The sequence below is a fragment of the Rhinoraja longicauda genome, chromosome 16 (assembly GCF_053455715.1).
Source record: "Rhinoraja longicauda isolate Sanriku21f chromosome 16, sRhiLon1.1, whole genome shotgun sequence".
NCBI classification, from domain to species: domain Eukaryota; kingdom Metazoa; phylum Chordata; class Chondrichthyes; order Rajiformes; family Arhynchobatidae; genus Rhinoraja; species Rhinoraja longicauda.
Window position 1 is genome coordinate 1,313,865 of NC_135968.1, and position 20,554 is coordinate 1,334,418.

Below are 20,554 nucleotides of genomic sequence, written 5' to 3' on the forward strand. Positions count from 1 at the left end.
CCCCCCCCCAGCCGTGAACTCTGTTGGTGCGACAAAACGGAAATGAAGGAAAGGCTCTGGAACCAAGGGTGCTGGAAAATCACTGGTGGACCTGTATTGAGAACAGCAGACACTAAGAGAAATTGTGGGTACAGAGGAGGGAGCAACATCTTCTCTCTTTTGGCCACAGTGAAGCCAGTAGCCCGACGCCAAATTCTGCTTTGGTGTCAAATAAACTGCAGAAGTCAGACTTGGATTTATAAAAGAGCGGATGGTTGTCTTGGCACTGAGGGTAGGACTGGGTGCAGGAGGACAGGGAGTTGAGAACTCAGGTTGCGCTCTGGCCCGCATGTTGTTGGGACGAGCAGATCCTGGCACAGATCGGCAGCGGATTCCAGCTGCTGACATGGAGCGAACACCAGGCAATGCACCACACCCGGCAACAACCTCGTCACTTCCATAACTGCCGGAATTCCACTGAGAAAAGTTGAAAGGGGTCAAACTGATGTGCAACTAGAGTTTCACATCATTGCCACATCTTCACAGATTAGGTATTCACATTAACTTGCCTCAAAATAATCTGCTGTCCGTGACCAACACAGGGACACTAATTTACTCTTGCCAAATAATGTCTCGTACAACCAACCTAGGGAGGAGTTGGGGGCACACCAATTAACTTGCTAGATTAGCAGAGATGTGAGCAAGGATCCCAAGATCCGGGGGAATTTTAAATCAAGTAATAAAATAGAATTTGGAATTTAAAAAAGCAAAGGTCAGTCAGTTTGATCATGAAACTGTCAGTTTGTTGGGGAAAGTCCATCTGATTCTTTTGAGGAGGAATTTTACTGTCCTTTCCCCCCAATGCGGGTCACTGCTTGCTTGGTTCGGGGCCAATTGTGGATGGGTAATAAATGCTGCTACTGCCAATGATGTTCACATCCCATGAATGCATAAATAAAAGCATACTTGCACACTCAGACCAAAACACAGTGGCCCTTTAGGAAGCAGTGAATTATTTAATTCACAGGAATGTGCATTTCAGCAGAGCTCTCTGTTTTGCAGAACAAAATCAACAAAGTGTATGACTGTTGTTTAACATCTGTGTTTGACTCCCTGTTATCCGAGTCCTTTCTTGTACGCCTGCACACTTATGTTATGTGCAGAATGAGCGACTGTCTTGGTTTGTGTGTTTGCCAATGTGTTTACATGCCTCGGGTTTACTTTTGTATGTCTATGCACCCTTGCATGTCTACTTTACCTTTCCAAGTGAATACTTTCCTCCGCCCAGCCCGGGTCCTTACAGAGCACTTTTCCTGCCGCTGGGAATCACCAGGACGGCAGTATCCTGCTCCTTATCCCCGGCTTCCACCTCCAGGCTAACCGTAGCAAGAGGAACTAAAAGAATGCTTGCATTCCTGGGGAAGAATGTCAGAGCTCCAGACTAAGTCTCAATTTCAACATGGGAGGAAAAGGAGCAGCAGAGGGGTGGGGATACATGAAGAAAAAAGAGTATAACAGCCAAGTCATATTGTGCTGTCTTTCAATGCTCAGTGCCAGATGCCCGGAGCAGGGCGGACCAACAAAGTAAAGGTAGAGAGGAAACAAAACCTAATACCCAGTACCAAAGACTGCACACACTCTCCAGCAAGGGAGTAATCCAACACGAGCTCTGGTATGGATGGTGATTCCTTCGCCCGGAAAATCAGAGCATTGGTTGTGAGAAATCTAGAATGGACAGACATACAACTGGATGCCAGTCACTCTGCCGGGTGGTCATTCTCGCATCACTGGCCGGATGGTGATGCTCTTGACTGTAGCGCTGGACCAGGCGATCTCAGTCTCAGTGATCACAGCCCTGGAGCGGGTGGTCCCAGTGATCACAGCCCTGGAGCGGGTGGTCCCAGTGATCACAGCCCTGGAGTGGGGGGGGTCTCAGTGATCACAGCCCCGGAGTGGGGTCTCAGTGATCACAGCCCTGGAGTGGGGTCTCATTTAGTGATCACAGCTCTCGACCGGGGCCTCAGTGATCACAGCCCTGGATTGGGGGGTCTCAGTGATCGCAGCCCTGGAGCGGGTGGTCTCAGTGATCACAGCCCTGGAGTGCGGGGGGCCTCAATGATCACAGCCCTGGAGTGGGGGGGTCTCAGTGATAACAGCCCTGGAGTGGGGGGTCTCAGTGATAACACCCCTGGAGTGGGGGGGGTCTCAGTGATAACAGCCCTGGAGTGGGGGGGGGGTCTCAATGATCACAGCCCTGGAGTGGGAGGGTCCCAGTGATCAGTCCTGGAGCGGGGCCTCAGTGATCACAGCCCTGGACCGGGGCCTCAGTGATCAGTCCTAGACTAGGGTCTCAATGATCACAGCCCTGGAGTGGGTGGTCTCAGTGATCACAGCGCTGGGCCGGGGCCTCAGTGATCACAGTCCTAGACTAGGGTCTCAATGATCACAGCCCTGGAGTGGGTGGTCTCGATGATCACAGCCTTGGAGCTGGAGCCGGGGGGGTCTCAATGATCACAGCCCTGGAGTGGGTGGTCTCGATGATCACAGCCCTGGAGCGGGGGTCTCAATGATCACAGCCCTGGAGTGGGTGGTCTCAATGATCACAGCCCTGGAGCGGGTGGTCTCAGTGATCACAGCGCTGGGCCGGGGCCTCAGTGATCACAGACCTAGTGGTCTTTCCCTCTGGCACCCTCTGTGTTATTCTGCATCAGCAGATGTGTGGATTGCAGTATTGTGACCAAATGCCCAGCCACAGTGCAGTGGCCAGCCGCCCAGTAGGTGGTGGCTGTCTTGGCCCGAGCCCCAGGGTGGGCTCTCACTCTCCCAGCAGCTGCCCTCGGCAAGCAGTCACTTCCCAGCTGGACTCTGTGCCATCTGGAGCAGGTTTAATCACAGCCAATGCATGGAGGCAAATGTAGTGGTAGATGTAAACATTCGGATAACCTAGAAAAAGACGACAAAAATCAAGTTGTTGGAAGTTAGCTATTAGGCTAAACGACTGTAAATGTAAAAAATGACAATAAGAGCTTCTTAAAATGTGGAACATGAAGAGACAGGTCAAAGTGAATCGAGGCCCGTTAGAGAATGAAGCCAGAGAAACAGTTTTAGTTTTGTGATACATCGCGAAAACAGGCCCTTCAATCCACCGATTCCATGCTGACCAGCAATCCCCGTACACTAACATTATCCTACACACTCAGGACAATTTACAATTTTACAGAAGCCAATTAACCTACAAACCTGTATGTCTTTGGACTGTGGAAGAAAACCGGAGATCCTGGAGAAAATCCACGCAGGTCACGAGGAGAAAGTACAAACTCCGTACAGACAGCACCCGTAGTCAGGTTCGAATCTCAACTCGCTGGAGTTTAGCAGGTTAAGGGGGGGACCTCATTGAAACTTACAGAATAATGAAAGGCATCATGTGGATGTGGAAAGGATGTTTCTGCTGGTGGGAGAGTCTAGAACCTGAGGTCATAGTCTCAGAATTAAAGGGAGCTCTTTTAGAAAGGAGATGAGAAGGACTTTCTTTAGTCAGAGGGCAGTTAATCTGTGGAATACATTGCCATAGAGGGCTGTGGAGGCCAAGCTACTGGATATTTTTAAGGCAGAGATAGACAAATTCTTGATTCGAACAGGTGTCAAGGGTTTTGGGGAGAAGGCAAGAAAATGGGATTAGGAGGCAGAGATCAGCCATGATTGAATGGCAGAGTAGACTCGATGGGCCGAATGGCCTAATTCTACTCCTACAACTTGTGAACTTGTGTGTGAATCTAGGTCTCTGGCTCTGTGAGGAAACAACTCTACCGCTGAGCCACCGTGAGGCCCATAGTTAAGGGGAACAGTTAAAGAGATATTCTGCATCAGTCTTTATGCTACAATATTTGCAATGAACTTCCCATTAAAATTAAAATCAGTGGGGTAGGAATTAAATACGATCATTGTTCATAAGGAATTAATATTTGAAAACTAATGGTGCAGAGACTGGTGAGTTCCGGGACTCCCAGAATTCTGCAGTGCCGATGGAGGCATGGAGAGGTGCTGCAGAAGTACCAAAGGATTGGAAAACTCTCAGTTTGGGACCTTTGCTGAAAAACGTGGAAAACAAAAAACATAGTGATTTTTGACTATCACCTGTAATTGGAAAGACGCAAGAACTAATTATCAAAGGAAGTAAATGAATATTTGGAAAGTCATAATCTAGGGCGGCACGGTGGCGCAGCAGTAGAGTTGCTGCCTTACAGCGCCAGAGACCCGGGTTTGATTCTGACTACGGGTGTTGTCTTTACGGAGTTTGTACGTTCTCCCCGTGACCTGCGAGGGTTTTCTGCAAGACTTTCGCTGCTAGTGGGTGTATTTGCGGGGATCACTGGTCAGTGCAGACTCGGTGGGCTGAAGGGCCTGATTCCGCACTGTATCACTAAACTACACTAATCCAGTAGATTCAGCATGGCTTCAGAAAGGAGAAAATCATGTCAGACAAATTGATTAGAATGCTTTGAAGAAACAACAACCGGAGTCGATTAAATATTTGGACCTTCAATAGGTCTTCTACTCCCTGCCCCTGTTGGGCACAAGGTATAGAGCTTGAAAGTGCGCACTGCCAGACTCAGGAACAACTTCTTCCATAAGCTTAGGTACTCTTCGATTCATTTCTACCCCATTGGACTTTGTCTATGGAACTGCTACACTATCACGGTGAGAACTATATTCTGCTCCCTGTCTTTCCCTTTGCTCTGCCTATTGAGTTTGACTTGATTGTATTTATCTACTCTATTATCTGATCAGATAGCATGCAAAACATAGCTTTTCACTGTACCTCAGTTACACGTGATAACCATAAACCTAAAATATATTAGCATGGATAGAGAACTGGCTAAGGAACTGACAGCAGCATTTAGGGATAAGGGGTCAATTTCAGGGTTACCAGCTGAAATCAGTGGGGGTGCCAGATAATCAACTGGGACCACTGCTATTTATGTTTATTAATTATTAATGGGAAGGCAGTAAGTGTACCACGTCCAAATTTCTGGATGATACAACAGTGGTGGAAACAATTATTAGGACACAGTTTTGAGAGATTGTTGAGTTGGCAAACAGTTGGCCATGTGGGGAAAAATGAAAAGTATAATAAAACATTAATGTCTAATTGAAGGGACAGGAGAATCTGATGAACAAAGAGATTTGAGGGTCCTCATACATGAAACACAAGTGTAGCATTTAATTGAGAAGCCGAATGGAATTTGGCTTTTATTTCAAGAGCGCTGGAGTATATCAGTAGGGAAGTCTTCCCACAACGGTACTACACAATAGTGAGACTACATCTAAAGAAGCAGTAAAGTTCCAATCCCCGAAGTTAAGGACAAATACTTTATCATTGGAAGTGGTTAAGCAGGATGATTCCCCCATATGTGGAAGCTGAACAATTTGGGTCTGTATTCACTGGAGTTCAGAACAAGGATGCCATCTTTTGCAAGATTTTCAGATGCCAAGATTTCCACGTATCTCCTCATGGAAGAGTCTAGAACCAAACTAAGGGGGCATCTGTTTAAGACTGAGATGAGGAATAATTTCTTCTTTACAAGGGTTGTGAGTCTTTGGAATTCCTTGCTCCTTGACAGCTGCAGGATGAATCCTTGAATACATTCAAAACTGAGATGGAATTTTAATCAGTAAAGGGGATAGGACGGGAAAGCAGGCTGAAGAGAAGCTGGATTAGCTGTGATGGTGAATGGAACAGTTTTGAGTGGATGTATGGCCTGCCCGTTTCTCTCTCTTCTGGCCTTGAGAGTTTATTAGGTGATCCATTAGTTATGGATGTGAACTTTGACCACCGATAGGTGTGGCCCTCGTACAGTCATACAGAGGTCTCCCATGACCCCTCACCAAGCAGACAGCTGACCACGACTGCCTGGCCTGCAATGCTCCCACTGTCTGCGCCATCTCACACACATAAATCAAACCTCGGCCTCCCTTGGAGGAAGATATTTTTGGCTCAGGCGTCAAGACAGCTGCAGTGGTTGAATAAAAGCAGCAACAATATAAAGCATGAAAGCTGGGGCCACGAGGCACTGTCCTTTGAGAATATCAGCTTCCCTTTAACTCCCAGCGTGCCAGTTTCCTAGGTCTCACCCACTTAACACAGAAGCCATGCCGATTCATTCCTGGATCAGTACCAAACAAATCCTATTCTCCCACTTTAACTCTGTATCAATTATCAAACTAATTCCTCATGCCCAATTCTCTAATATCTCTGTACAAACCAGGGCTTCACAAATTCCCCATAGCCCAGTACTTTAAAGATACAATATTCACTAGAAAGTAGCAGTGGTCTCTCAAGTCTACGCTGTGGTCCAATCTGATCATGATAATCTGCTTCAGTTCCACCACTGTGCCTGTTCCTCAAATGCTGCATCTATAAACTAAACCACCTCTGCAAGGACAATGCAGTTCCACCACAGGCAGATGTTCTGGCAGACGTTGTTCAACAAGAGTACAGATTTGTCCACTGAGCAGTGAAACAGTAGACAATAATGAGGAGGTCTCCCTGCCCATGTCTGGGCTCATGCTATGAAACATCATGGAACTTAGGATCAAGCTGAAGACTCCCAAGTCTACTGTCCCACCTAAATAGCGTTGTGTGACCATCACCAGCAGGTCTGTTCTGCCACCATGACATGTCACACCCCAGCATTGAGGAGAAGGAAACCAGTTTTCTGAAAAGTATGATTTTGAAAGTGCAGCTACATCAGGCTGTTGTTCAATTAGTCCAATGATTAGCGCTATTGGTTTGGAAACCAGTTTCCATTTGAGAGGACATTGTAAAATCAAATGGGCTGGGAGTGTGACTTTGAAGCATCCAAATTCAGTACTTAGATCGGTGTCACATGAGCTGCTTGGCTATGTTTATTTTGGTATAACCTCATTCTTGTGAGATAACTGAAAGGCTGAACCTAATTGCGGAGAGTTTGTGGAAAGTTGGGAGGCAACTGAAGTTCAGTTTAGTGGTTGGGCCTGATGGCCAGTTTCTGTACTTGAAATAACCACTCCTCTATCAGCCGCTTTCAGCTGTCCCTGAATTCTATTTCTGAGGAATTCTGTCCACAAGATGCTCCTATAAACTATATTTGTGTCCTACCTTTTTATCACCCACGTAATATCTCCTAGGTGCTTTATAACCAACTTTACTCTGCTGGATATATTTTTACTAAAATGAAAAGGGCAATGCAAAAAAGCGAAGTGGTGGAGGAACTCAGCTGGTTAGGCAGCATCTATGGAGGGAAATGGACAGGCGATGAGGAAGAAAGAACTGCAGGTGCCAGTTTAAATCGAAGGTAGACACAAAATGCTGGAGTAATTCAGCGGGATAGGCAACATCTCTGGAGAGAAGGAATGGGCGATGTATCGGGTTGGACCACTTTTCAGATATCACGACCTAATATGTCATCAGTCCCTTCACAGATGCTGGCTGACCCGCTGAGTTCCTCCAGCACTTTTGTTCTCATAATTCCAACATCTGCAGTTTCTTGTGTCTCCACCCAAATACAAGCTGTTGTTTCTCACACCCACGGCACGACTGGGAGTTAGTTGGGGACTGGCCATGTCTCTCCCACTGCGCCTGGGCCCCATCTCCCTTCCTGTCTGGATGTCCAGCACATTCAAATCTCCCGTCATTGCATGTCCTACACTCCCTTTGTGCAGAACAATCAACACACTCCCTGACTCATTCCCCAATCAAAGGGGCACTGAGCACTCAATCCTGAGCCAGAAATTCCTGCTTGTAAAGCAGGAGGGGTGTGGGGCCAACTGAGGGGGGCTTCCCAGCTTGTTGAAATTGCAGGGCCACCATCCAGCACATAGGGAGCCTTTGAAAGTAGAATTGTACTGCCAGAATTATAGCAGACTCAACCTCTTCCCACTAGGGTCTATTCCTATCCAAATTATTACACTGAAACCAACCACTAGAAACCCAATATTTCTCATCAAATGTATCCCCGCCAGAGCCAGTCCCTTCCAGCTCATTCTGACTACAAAGAAAACCAACAGGGACATTAACTTCCCATTACATTATTTCAATATGCTCCCTGTTTCTTCCACTCTCTACGAGCACAGCCCGTTCCCATGCACTCGAGCCATACAGCTGTCACAGTAAATGCAGCTTGGGCTGAACTAGTGCACAGATCCAGCTGCAGACGTGGTAGCTAGGACTTTAAATTTAAGGAAGGGCAAGATTGCTAATGGAATCTTTTCCTTGACATCATTAGGCTGGATTCTGTGGTTACCATCTCTGCATTTAGCTCTGGGGACTTCACCTCACGAAGGACCAACCGCAGAAACCTGCACTGGGATATGGGGAGAAGGCAGGCACAGGTTATTGATTGGGGACAATCAGCCATGATCATAATGAATGGTGATGCTGGCTCGAAGGGCCGAATGGCCTCCTCCTGCACCTATTTTCTATGTTTCTAAGTTAGAAGTAGTGATCTGGTCCATAGGTTATAGGAGCGGAATTAAGCCATTCTGCCCATCAAGTCCACTCTGCCATTCAATAATGGCTGATCTATCTTTCCTTCTCAGCTCCATTCTCCTTCCTTCTCCCCACAACCTGACCACCCAACAGGTTGAAGACAATTAAAGGAATTTCTTGATTAGAAAGGGTGTCAGTCATTTAAAACTGAGGTACATGAATACTGCATTCTCCCTTCTCCTCCCCATCTAAACAGGATTGTGATATCTACCCAGGGGGCATTGGAGGCTAAGTGGATGGAAGGTTTTACAGTGGAGATATGTTTTTGAAAGAACAGGGAGATCTTCCATTTTGGGAGCTCTGGGGGACTGGCACAGAGATTTTCGGCCAGCATAGATCAGCCATGATATTGAATGTCCCATGTCCCAGCTTGAAGGGCAGGTGGTACACTATAGCTCTTTCTTATGCATTTTGTAGTCATATAGTGTTGGTGCTTCTTTCAGTCACTTCCTACCCAACAATGTGGTTGCACTTCACCAAAAGGAAACATTAGCAATAAACACCAGACTTGCTAATAATGTTCACACCTCATTATCAAAAATGTTACTTGCAGTTTTTCAGCTTGTGTCTGAAACTTATCCAGGTATTGAAAATACAGATATAGACTACTACATTTGCTAAAGAGTTGTGGAGTTTGTATGTTCTCCCTGGGCATCATATCTCAGGAAGGATGTGCTGGCTCTGGAGAGGAGGTTTATAAGAATGATTCCAGGAATGAGTGGGTTGACATATGATGAACGTTTGGCAGCATTGGGACTTTACTCGCTGGAGTTTAGAAGAGGGGGGACCTCATTGAAACTTGCAGAATAGTGAAAGGCTTGGATGGAGTGGATGTTTCCACTCGTGGGATAGTCTAGGACTAAAGATCATGACCTCAGTATTAAAGGATGTTCCTTTAGGAAGGAGATGAGGAAGAATTTCTTTAGAGGGTGGTGAATCTGTAGAATTCTTTGCCACAGAAGGTTGTGGGGGGCAAAAGTCAATGGATATTTTTAAGGCAGATTCCTGATTAGTATGGGTGTCAGGGGTTTTGGGGAGAAGGCAGGAGAAAGGAGGGGGTTAGGAGGGAGAGATAGATCAGCCGTGATTGAATGGCAGAGTAGACTTGATAAAATGGCCTAATTCTGTTCCTATCATTTATGACCTTATGAACCAAGACTGCAATGTCAAATGGCAGCAAATAATCTTGATCAAATGCAAACAGCAGACGTTTGCAGGTTAATGGCGAATGGCACTTCAATTCCTTGGTGGAAACACCTCCCACTTGCTGATGGGAAATAACTCTGGGCTGTGGGAACGTTTTGAAGACTGGAGTGTTGGTCTGATGCTGGTGAAACTGGCTTTCGTAGTCACTGGAACCAGATGGCGCAGAAGGGGTTGGGTGGATCGCCGGGGGGGGGAGGGGGAATCGACCCAGGTTGATTGTCCGCTTCTCCTCCAAGCTTACATCTGTGCCCGGGTGTCCCTGGAGAGAGAGTGCACGGTATTCGTGGGCACCTCGCCTGCTTTTCGGGATGGTTGGGTGCTGCAGGAACCCGAGTGCATCTTGGATACCAATGATAATATTTAGCTTTGCTTTGATACTTCCTTGTATGTTTTTTTTGGCTTGATGTTTCCTTAGAATAGTGAATAAGCTGTCCTTTGAATTTGCAATAAATTTACCTTTGCAAACAAAACAAAGATTTTTTCCATGAAGCATCTTTACTTTTTTTTATCACCTTCTTTGCAGGAGTCTGAAGCTGTAGACAGCTGCATTCAGAGATCACTCTCTGCCCTCTACCCCCCATTTGAAGAAACAGCTGCCACCCTCCTTGCGCAGGTGTTTGACGTACTAGAGAAGACCTACCAACATGATGCTCTGCGCTATATCATCGATTTCTTCATGCCTGCTAAGCACATCCTGCAAACTATCCAGCAACAGGCCTGTGTGAGTATCAATCAAAGATACACAAATTGCTGGAGTAAGTCAGCGGCTCAGCCAGCATCTCTGGAGAGAAGGAATGGGCGACGTTTTCAGGTTGAGACCCTTCTTCAGACGGGAACTCAGACAGATCAATCATCTCGACCCTGAAGCATGGGAAACGTCACCCATTCCTTCACTCCAGAGATACAGCCTGCCCCACTGAATTACTCCTGCTTTTTGTGTCTATCTTCGACAGGTTGTGTATTGTTTGGTGGTCTTTGAGTGTATTTGCAGGACACATCCAGTGGGGTTGGGGTTGTGAGCATCAGGAAGTGTTAACTGGGGCACAGTAGGGATGGAGCCGAGTACAGTAAAACTCTCATGAACCAGTGTTCAACCTTTTGGAAAACTGATGGTCCAACATCAGGCTTGCTCGAAATCGGTTCCTGACTCCCTGATCCTTGCCGTGGCCATTCCCACACTGCCTTCAAACTACGCAGGATTCAGTTTCCCATGCTTCACAAAATTCACAGCGAAATTTATTATAATACAACACAACATCCAATAGTCTGGAAAGATTTGCTAGTCTGGTACAATAGACCCAAGCATTCCCGAGTGTCTGAATTTTGTATGGAAACTGAGCAGTCTTCCATTTACCTCCAGCTCACAGGGGTCACGATCCTTACATTCCCTATCGTCTTACCAGAATCGTTGATCCCTGCGCTCCCTCTTCCCCATCATGGGTCTCAATGATCATTCTCAATTGACAGTATTTATTCACAAATGCAGGAGTAACTCAGCGGGCCAGGCAGCATCTCAGGAGAGAAGGAATGGGTGACGTTTCGGGTCGAGACCCTTCTTCAGACTGAAGAAGGGTCTCGACCCGAAACGTCACCCATTCCTTCTCTCCTGAGATGCTGCCTGACCCGCTGAGTTACTCCAGCATTGTGTGAATAAATACCTTCAATTTGTACCAGCATCTGCAGTTATTTTCTTACACATTCTCAATTGACAGGGTCACTGGAAAACTAAAATACAGAACAACATTTTAGAAAGTGAACTAAAACTCTATGCAAAAAGTGCAAGTGTAAAATAAAATCCAATAGTCCCAAATGACCCAAGCACGCTGGGTCATTAGATCTTCAAACTGAGCAGAATTGTCATCAGATCATCAAACTGAGCAGAATCGTCATCAGATCTTCAAACTGAGCAGAATCTCATTACCCTCCAGCTTGCTGGAGCCCCCACCTACCCTCAGTCTACAACTCACTGTTGGGGGTCCCGTCCCTCCACTCCTTTCCCCCACCTTTCAACCGAGTTCCCATCCCCTGCTCTCATCAGGGACCCTTGCCTTCCTTCCCTCCCCCTCACCAGGTTCCCCTTTCCCCAAACCACCCTTGGCATGGATCCCGCCCTCACTTTCACAATCTCATCACTACTGGGGTCCCTGAGTCCTATGCTATCCCACGTCTGCACCCTCTCCATACACTCCCTATTTACAGACGCCAATAAATCAGACGGCCGTGGAGGCCAAGTCATCGTGAGGTTTTTTTAAAGTGGAGATTGACAGATTCTTGATTAGTAAAGGTGTCAAGGATTATGGGGCGAAGGCAGGAATGAGTGGGGTTGAGATGGACTGGGCTACCCGTCCGGAACTCGCACAGTCTGTGCGCCGGGGGCTACCGTCCAGAGCTCCAAGGCTAACTGTCTGGGCATCAGGGCTACCGTCTGGGGTGCAGAGGCCACCGTACGGGTCTGGGCGGGGTCCTTCTGCAGTTGCACAGGGCCCTAGTGAGACCGCACTTGGAGTACTGTGTGCAGTTTTGGTCTCCAAATTTAAGGAAGGATATTCTTGCAATTAGACAATAGACAATAGACAATAGACAATAGACAATAGACAATAGGTGCAGGAGTAGGCCATTCAGCCCTTCGAGCCAGCACCGCCATTCAATGCGATCATGGCTGATCACTATCAATCAGTACCCCGTTCCTGCCTTCTCCCCATACCCCCTCACTCCGCTATCCTTAAGAGCTCTATCCAGCTCTCTCTTGAAAGCATCCAACGAACTGGCCTCCACTGCCTTCTGAGGCAGAGAATTCCACACCTTCACCACCCTCTGACTGAAAAAGTTCTTCCTCATCTCCGTTCTAAATGGCCTACCCCTTATTCTCAAACTGTGGCCCCTTGTTCTGGACTCCCCCAACATTGGGAACATGTTATCTGCCTCTAATGTGTCCAATCCCCTAATTATCTTATATGTTTCAATAAGATCCCCCCTCATCCTTCTAAATTCCAGTGTATACAAGCCCAATCGCTCCAGCCTTTCAACATACGACAGTCCCGCCATTCCGGGAATTAATCTAGTGAACCTACGCTGCACGCCCTCCATAGCAAGAATATCCTTCCTCAAATTTGGAGACCAAAACTGCACACAGTACTCCAGGTGCGGTCTCACCAGGGCCCGGTACAACTGTAGAAGGACCTCTTTGCTCCTATACTCAACTCCTCTTGTTACGAAGGCCAACATTCCATTGGCTTTCTTCACTGCCTGCTGAACCTGCATGCTTCCTTTCATTGACTGATGCACTAGGACACCCAGATCTCGTTGAACTCCCCCTCCTCCTAACTTGACACCATTCAGATAATAATCTGCCTTTCTATTCTTACTTCCAAAGTGAATAACCTCACACTTATCTACATTAAACTGCATCTGCCATGTATCCGCCCACTCACACAACCTGTCCAGGTCACCCTGCAGCCTTATTGCATCTTCCTCACAATTCACACTACCCCCCAACTTAGTATCATCTGCAAATTTGCTAATGGTACTTTTAATCCCTTCGTCTAAGTCATTAATGTATATCGTAAATAGCTGGGGTCCCAGCACCGAACCTTGCGGTACCCCACTGGTCACTGCCTGCCATTCCGAAAGGGACCCATTTATCCCCACTCTTTGCTTTCTGTCTGTTAACCAATTTTCTATCCATGTCAGTACCCTACCCCCAATACCATGTGCCCTAATTTTGCCCACTAATCTCCTATGTGGGACCTTGTCGAAGGCTTTCTGAAAGTCGAGGTACACCACATCCACTGACTCTCCCTTGTCAATTTTCCTAGTTACATCCTCAAAAAATTCCAGTAGATTTGTCAAGCATGATTTCCCCTTCGTAAATCCATGCTGACTCGGAACGATCCCGTTACTGCTATCCAAATGCTCAGCAATTTCGTCTTTTATAATTGACTCCAGCATTTTCCCCACCACTGATGTCAGACTAACTGGTCTATAATTACCCGTTTTCTCTCTCCCTCCTTTCTTAAAAAGTGGGATAACATTTGCTATTCTCCAATCCACAGGAACTGATCCTGAATCTATAGAACATTGAAAAATGATCTCCAATGCTTCCACTATTTCTAGAGCCACCTCCTTAAGTACTCTGGGATGCAGACCATCAGGCCCTGGGGATTTATCAGCCTTCAGTCCCATCAGTCTACCCAAAACCATTTCCTGCCTAATGTGGATTTCCTTCAGTTCCTCCATCACCCTAGGTTCTCCAGCCCCTAGAACATTTGGGAGATTGTGTGTATCTTCCTCAGTGAAGACAGATCCAAAGTAACGGTTTAACTCGTCTGCCATTTCTTTGTTCCCCATAATAAATTCCCCTGCTTCTGTCTTCAAGGGACCCACATTTGCCTTGACTATTTTTTTCCTCTTCACGTACCTAAAAAAACTTTTGCTATCCTCCTTTATATTATTGGCTAGTTTACCCTCGTACCTCATCTTTTCTCCTCGTATTGCCTTTTTAGTTAACTTTTGTTGCTCTTTAAAAGAGTCCCAATCCTCTGTCTTCCCACTCTTCTTTGCTATGTTATACTTCCTCTCCTTAATTTTTATGCTGTCCCTGACTTCCCTTGTCAGCCACAGGTGTCTCTTACTCCCCTTAGAGTCTTTCCACCTCTTTGGAATAAATTGATCCTGCAACCTCTGCATTATTCCCAGGAATACCTGCCATTGCTGTTCTACCGTCTTCCCTGCTAGGGCCTCCTTCCAATCAATTTTGGCCAGCTCCCGCCTCATGCCTCTGTAATCCCCTTTGCTATACTGCAATACCGACACTTCCGATTTTCCCTTCTGCCTTTCCATTTGCAGAGTAAAACTTATCATGTTGTGATCACTGCCTCCTAATGGCTCTTTTACCTCTAGTCCCCTTACCAGATCAGGATCATTACACAACACTAAATCCAGAATTGCCTTCTCCCTGGTAGGCTCCAGTACAAGCTGTTCTAAGAATCCATCTCGAAGGCACTCTACAAACTCTCTTTCCTGGGGTCCATTTCCAACCTGATTTTCCCAGTCTACCTGCATGTTGAAATCTCCCATAACCACCGTAGCATTACATTTTTGACACGCCAATTTTATCTCCTGATTTAACTTGCACCCTAAGTCGAGGCTACTGTTTGGGGGCCTATAGATAACTCCCATTAGGGTCTTTTTACCCTTACAATTTCTCATTTCTATCCATACTGATTCAACATCTCCTGATTCTATGTCACCCCTTGCAAGGGAATGAATATCATTCCTTACCATCAGAGCAACCCCACCCCCTCTGCCCACCTGTCTGTCTTTTCTATACGTTGTGTACCCCTGAATATTCAGTTCCCAGCCCTGGTCCTCTTGTAGCCATGTCTCAGTGATCCCTACAACATCATACTTGCCCATGACTAACTGAGCCTCAAGCTCATCCACTTTATTTTTTATACTACGCGCATTTAAGTACAACACTTTAACTTCTGTATTTACCTCCCCTCTCACATCGTTCACAATTGGCCCTGCCCTTAATTTCTTTTCCGCTCTGGAACTTCTGTTCCCATTCTTCCTAGAGTCTTTTGCAATATCTCCTGTATTCCCTTTTACCTCATCTTCATATTCACAATTTGTTAACCCCTCCCCCCCACTACTTAGTTTATTGTGGGCGTGCAGCGTAGGTTTACTGGGTTAATTCCCGGAATGGCGGAACTTTCATATGTTGAAAGACTGGAGCGACTAGGCTTGTATACACGGGAATTTAGACGGATGAGAGGGGATCTTATCGAAACTTATAAGATTATTAAGGGGTTGGACACGTTAGAGGCAGGAAATATGTTCCCAATGTTGGGGGAGTCCAGAACCAGGGGCCACAGTTTAAAAATAAGGGGTCGGCCATTTAGAACGGAGAAGAGGAAAAACTTTTTCAGTCAGAGAGTTGTGAATCTGTGGAATTCTCTGCCTCAGAAGGCAGTGGAGGCCAATTCTCTGAATGCATTCAAGAGAGAGCTAGATAGAGCTTGATCCCTATCCTGGATCAAATCTTACCTCTCCGACAGGCACCAGTTCATCTCCATTAACAACTGTAAATCCCCCACCGCTCCCCTCCCCCAAGGTGTCCCCCAAGGCTCAGTCCTTGGCCCCCTCCTCTTCATCCTCTACCTGTTTCCCCTTGGTCAATTAATCTAGAAAGCGCTATATAAATGTAATGCATTATTATTATTATTATTAAGGATAGCGGAGTCATGGGGTACGGGGTGCTGATTGAGAATGATCAGCCATGATCACATTGAATGGCGGTGCTGGCTCGAAGGGCCGAATGGCCTCCTCCTGCACCTGTGGTCTGTTGTCTCACCTCCCTCTCTCTCTCTGCCCCCGCAGGAGCCGTACGGCGGCCGCCGCTTCGCCCACGCGGGCTGGCCCCTGTGCCAGCGCGGCCTGGTCGTGGTGCAGCTGGCAGCCCTGGACTGGCGGCAGCTTCGGCCCGGCGACTTCTACCTGCAGCTGGCGCCCCGCCAGGCCGGCCGCGGCGCCCGCCTGCTGCTGAGGTGGCCGGGCCCCGAGGGCCCTGGCTCGGAGCCGGTGCCCGAGGCTTCATACCCGCACCTCTTCACCGCCGAGTGGCTGGACGGAGTCAACCGGCGCCTGGCGCTCGACAACGGCGGGAGAGGCGGCGGCCTCGAGTGGTGCCTGGCGGCCGAAGGGGGGCGGCTGAAGAGGCTGCCCTGGAGACGGGTGGTCTACCCGTTGTTGGAGCCCGAGGATGGGCCCGTACCTGAACCCGAAGCGGAGCCCGGGCCTGGGCCTCGACCGCCCGCCATCGGGACCAGGAGACGGCCCTCAGGTGACGGAGCGGACGCTGAGCCGCGGTCCGGGGCCGGGTCCGAAGCCGGCCTGAAGAGAAGCCTGGGCAACGGGAAGGATTGGAGCGGGGACAACGACGCTCCGGACGGCGAGGTTTCGACTTACTGCTCGGTGACCGCCTGCGGCGTCGACCACAACGACGGCGTCGACCTTCAAGATGGCGACGAGGGCGAGTACGTCGAGCTTCTGGAAGCTTCCGCGCACGCGCGGGGCTGCCCGCGCCGCGCCTGCGCGCCGGGGGTCCCGCGCCCGGCCCGCGCGCTGCCCGCGTCGCGCACGGCCTCGCTTCCGGCCGCCGCCGGGTCCCGTCGGCCGGCGGGCGCGCATGCGCGGGCGCGGCGCGGTGTTTGGCTGCACCGCGGTCGGCGTCGGAGGGGCGACCGCGGCGGTTGTGGCGGAGGAGGAGGAGGTGGTGGTGGGACCAGACGGAGGAGCAGGACATCGAGCAAGAGCCGCGCCCCCCACGACGGACAATGCCCCCGCGTGGAGCGCGGCGCCGCGCAGCCCCCGCCGTTGCCCGGGGCGACGGGCCGAGCTGAGGTAGAGGGCGACGCCGACCTCGACGCCCCCGAGCCGCAGCGGCCGGTAGCCGCGACCCCATTGGATGGAGAGCTCGATCACGTGGGGCCGGGCGGCGGCTCTGCACTGCCATTGGCCGAGGAGGAGCGCGCCCCGGGCAGGGCCGCACGCCGATTGGACGGAGCGTGCCCGTCCGAGATGAGACCTGATCATCCATTGGCTGTCGAAGGCACGTCGGCCATTGCAACTGAACTGTCATTGGCTGGACGGGAAGGGTCCCCAACCCCATTGGCTGGGCGGGAAGGGTCCCCAACTCCATTGGTTGGACACGAACAATCCCCAACCCCATTGGCTGGACGGGAAGGGTCCACAACCCCATTGGCTGGACGGGAAGGGTCAGCAACCCCATTGGCTGGACGGGAAGGGTCCCCAACCCCATTGGTTGGACACGAACAATCCCCAACCCCATTGGCTGGACGGGAAGGGTCCCCAACCCCATTGGCTGGACGGGAAGGGTCCCCAACCCCATTGGCTGGACACGGACAATCCCCAACCCCATTGGCTGGGCGGGAAGGGTCCCCAACCCCATTGGTTGGACACGAACAATCCCCAACCCCATTGGCTGGACGGGAAGGGTCCCCAACCCCATTGGCTGGACGGGAAGGGTCCCCAACCCCATTGGCTGGACACGGACAATCCCCAACCCCATTGACTGGACGGGAAGGGTCCCCAACCCCATTGGCTGGACGGGAAGGGTCCCCAACCCCATTGGCTGGACGGGAAGGGTCCCCAACCCCATTGGCTGGACGGGATGGGTCCCCAACCCCATTGGTTGGACACGAACAATCCCCTACCCCTTTGGCTGGTTATGAACGTTCCCCAGTGCCATTGGCTGGTGACGGCTCGCCCCAAAATGGGAGCCGGTTATTGACTCAGGATCCCTCCCCAAAACCCGCTTCTCGCCGACCTTTGCCAAAACCTACATCCCAGCGGCATTCGCGGAAATTTGGCAGCGACCCGTCACTGGACCAAAGGAAAACTGGGATCGAGCCGTCGCCGGGGAAAAGGATTTTGCCAAATACGTTGCCTGGAGTGTCGCTGCCTCGGGAAAGCAAACAAAAAACTGGGACCAAACATTCAATGGCTGTGATCAAGCTGCCAAAGACGAGGACCAATACATTTCTGGTTGAAGAAAGTGCATCAACAACTGGGCCTGAACATCCATCTGGTCAACAAACCTCATTGGAAACGGGGACTCAGCAGTTCTTGGCCGAACAGAGGTCGCCTACATCTGGGACCAGGCAGTCTTTGGATGCACAGGTCAAGTCAAGGGTGACGACTGACCAATCATTGAGTCAGCAGCCTGCCATGGGAATTGGCGCCACACCCCCATTGGATGAATATGTAGGATCTGAACGCCTTTTGGCCAATCAGAGTACAACGACAACTGGGATTGGACCGTTATTGGCCGGACAGGATCAGGTGTTGACTAGGACTCAGCAGCCATTGGCTGACGAGGCCGCCCCAAGACATGGGCGAGAACAGCCATTGGCTGAACAAACAACCAGGACTGGTTATTCATTGGCTGAACCAGTAGGACCTGGACCAAGGCAGACCAATGCTGAGCGAGATCCAGCCGGAACTTGTGATGATAGGTCACATTCAGCCAATGAACAATCTGCCATCACGACCCAACCACTGGTTGCAGCAACGGGATTGGTGGATTATCCAGAGGGGGACCGGTTGAACTCATCACCGCAAAGCTCACAGTTTGAGCCGAACGAGAGCACGGACGACTCTGGACCCACGATCTCCCAGACAGCAGAATGGTGCCTGTTGCAAGCCCACACGTCAGTCGACCAGACCGAGAGACCCATCTCTCCCCCAGAGGGAACTGTCGGTGGGGATGGGGCAAGGCCCACAGGGGCAGGGAAGTTACCCACCCCCAACGTGCGGGGTCTTCCATCGGAGCGGGAGCACCGTGGCGGGGAGGAGGCGAGATGGCCGGACGGTGTGACAACAACTGCACCTGCACACAACCTGAGAGGTGAACAGAGGACATCAGGGGAGGCCGAAGAACGAGAGGGAACGTCAAGCCGAGGCCACCATGCAGAAGTATCCCAAAGGGAGCACAGCACAGATTCCACTGAAGGTAAGGGATCGCCTCCCTTTGTTAGACATAAAATGCTGTAGTAAGGTAGACACAAAGTGCTGGAGTAACTCAGCGGGTCAGGCAGCATCTCGGGAGAGAAGGAATGGCTGACGTTTCGGGTTGAGACGCTTCTTCAGACTGATGTCAGGGGAGGGGGCGGGACAAAGATAGAATGTAGTCAGAGACAGTAAGACTAGTGGGAGGACTGGGAAGGGGAGGGGCTAGAGAGGGAAAGCAAGGGCTATCAGAAGTTAGAGAAGTCAATGTTCGTACTACTGTAGTGTAAACTACCCAAGCGAAATATGAGGTGCTGTTCCTCCAATTTGCGCTGGGCTTCACTCTGACAATGGAGGAGGCCCAGGGCAGAAAGATCACATTGGGAATGGGAGGGGGAGTTGAAGTGCTGAGCCACCGGGACATCAGGTTGGTTAAGACAACCCGACAGGCAGCATCTCTGGAGAACACGGATATGTACAAAGTACTGGAGTAACTCAGCGGGACAGGCAGCATCCCTGGATGGAAGGAATGGGTGATGTTTCGGGTCGAGACCTTTCTTCAAATTGAGAGTCAGGAGAGAGGGAGACATAGAGACATGGAACGGTAAGGTGTGAACATAACATAACATAACATAACATAACAACACTTTATTGTCACTCGGCACAACACCGAGCGAAATTTCAGCAGTCACACAAAATACAGCAAAAAGAAAAGAACACAGGACACCCGACCCCAACACAAACATCCATCACAGTGACTCCAAACACCCCCTCACTGTGATGGAGGCAACAAAACTTCCCCTCTCTTCCCCCCGCACCCACGGACAGGCAGCTCGACCCCTACCGAGGCAAACGACACGCACAGCCCCCGCAAGGGGATGGAAGGCCCCCCGGCCGAGCCGCCCCGGGCACCGAAACGTCCCGCGGCCACACCGGGCGATGTTAAGTCCAGCGGCCGAGCCGCACCGGGCACTGAAACGTCCCGCGGCCGAACAGCGCTGACGATGTTAAGTCCAGCGGCCAAGCCGCGCCGGGCACTGAAACGTCCCGCGGCCACACCGGGCGATGTTAAGTCCAGCGGCCAAGCCGCACCGGGCATTGAAACGTCCCGCGGCCGAGCCGCACCGGGCACTGAAACGTCCCGCGGCCACACCGGGCACTGAAACGTCCCGCGGCCACACCGGGCGATGTTAAGTCCAGCGGCCGAGCCGCACCGGGCACTGAAACGTCCCGCGGCCGAGCCGCACCGGGCACTGAAACGTCCCGCGGCCGCACCGGGCGATGTTAAGTCCAGCGGCCGAGCCGCACCGG

At 50.1% G+C, this 20,554-nt stretch overlaps 1 protein-coding gene across 1 annotated transcript in view; it reads left to right on the forward strand.

Moving 5' to 3' along the window:
• The window catches only part of LOC144601281 (uncharacterized), a 44,232-nt gene that overhangs the window by 3,564 nt on the left and 20,114 nt on the right, over nt 1–20,554 (forward strand). Inside the window, exons 2-3 of the mRNA XM_078413309.1 lie at nt 10,236–10,433; nt 16,094–19,247. Of these exons, the coding sequence (XP_078269435.1) occupies nt 10,236–10,433; nt 16,094–19,247 (3,352 nt within the window). The remainder of the gene's footprint in view (nt 1–10,235; nt 10,434–16,093; nt 19,248–20,554) is intronic.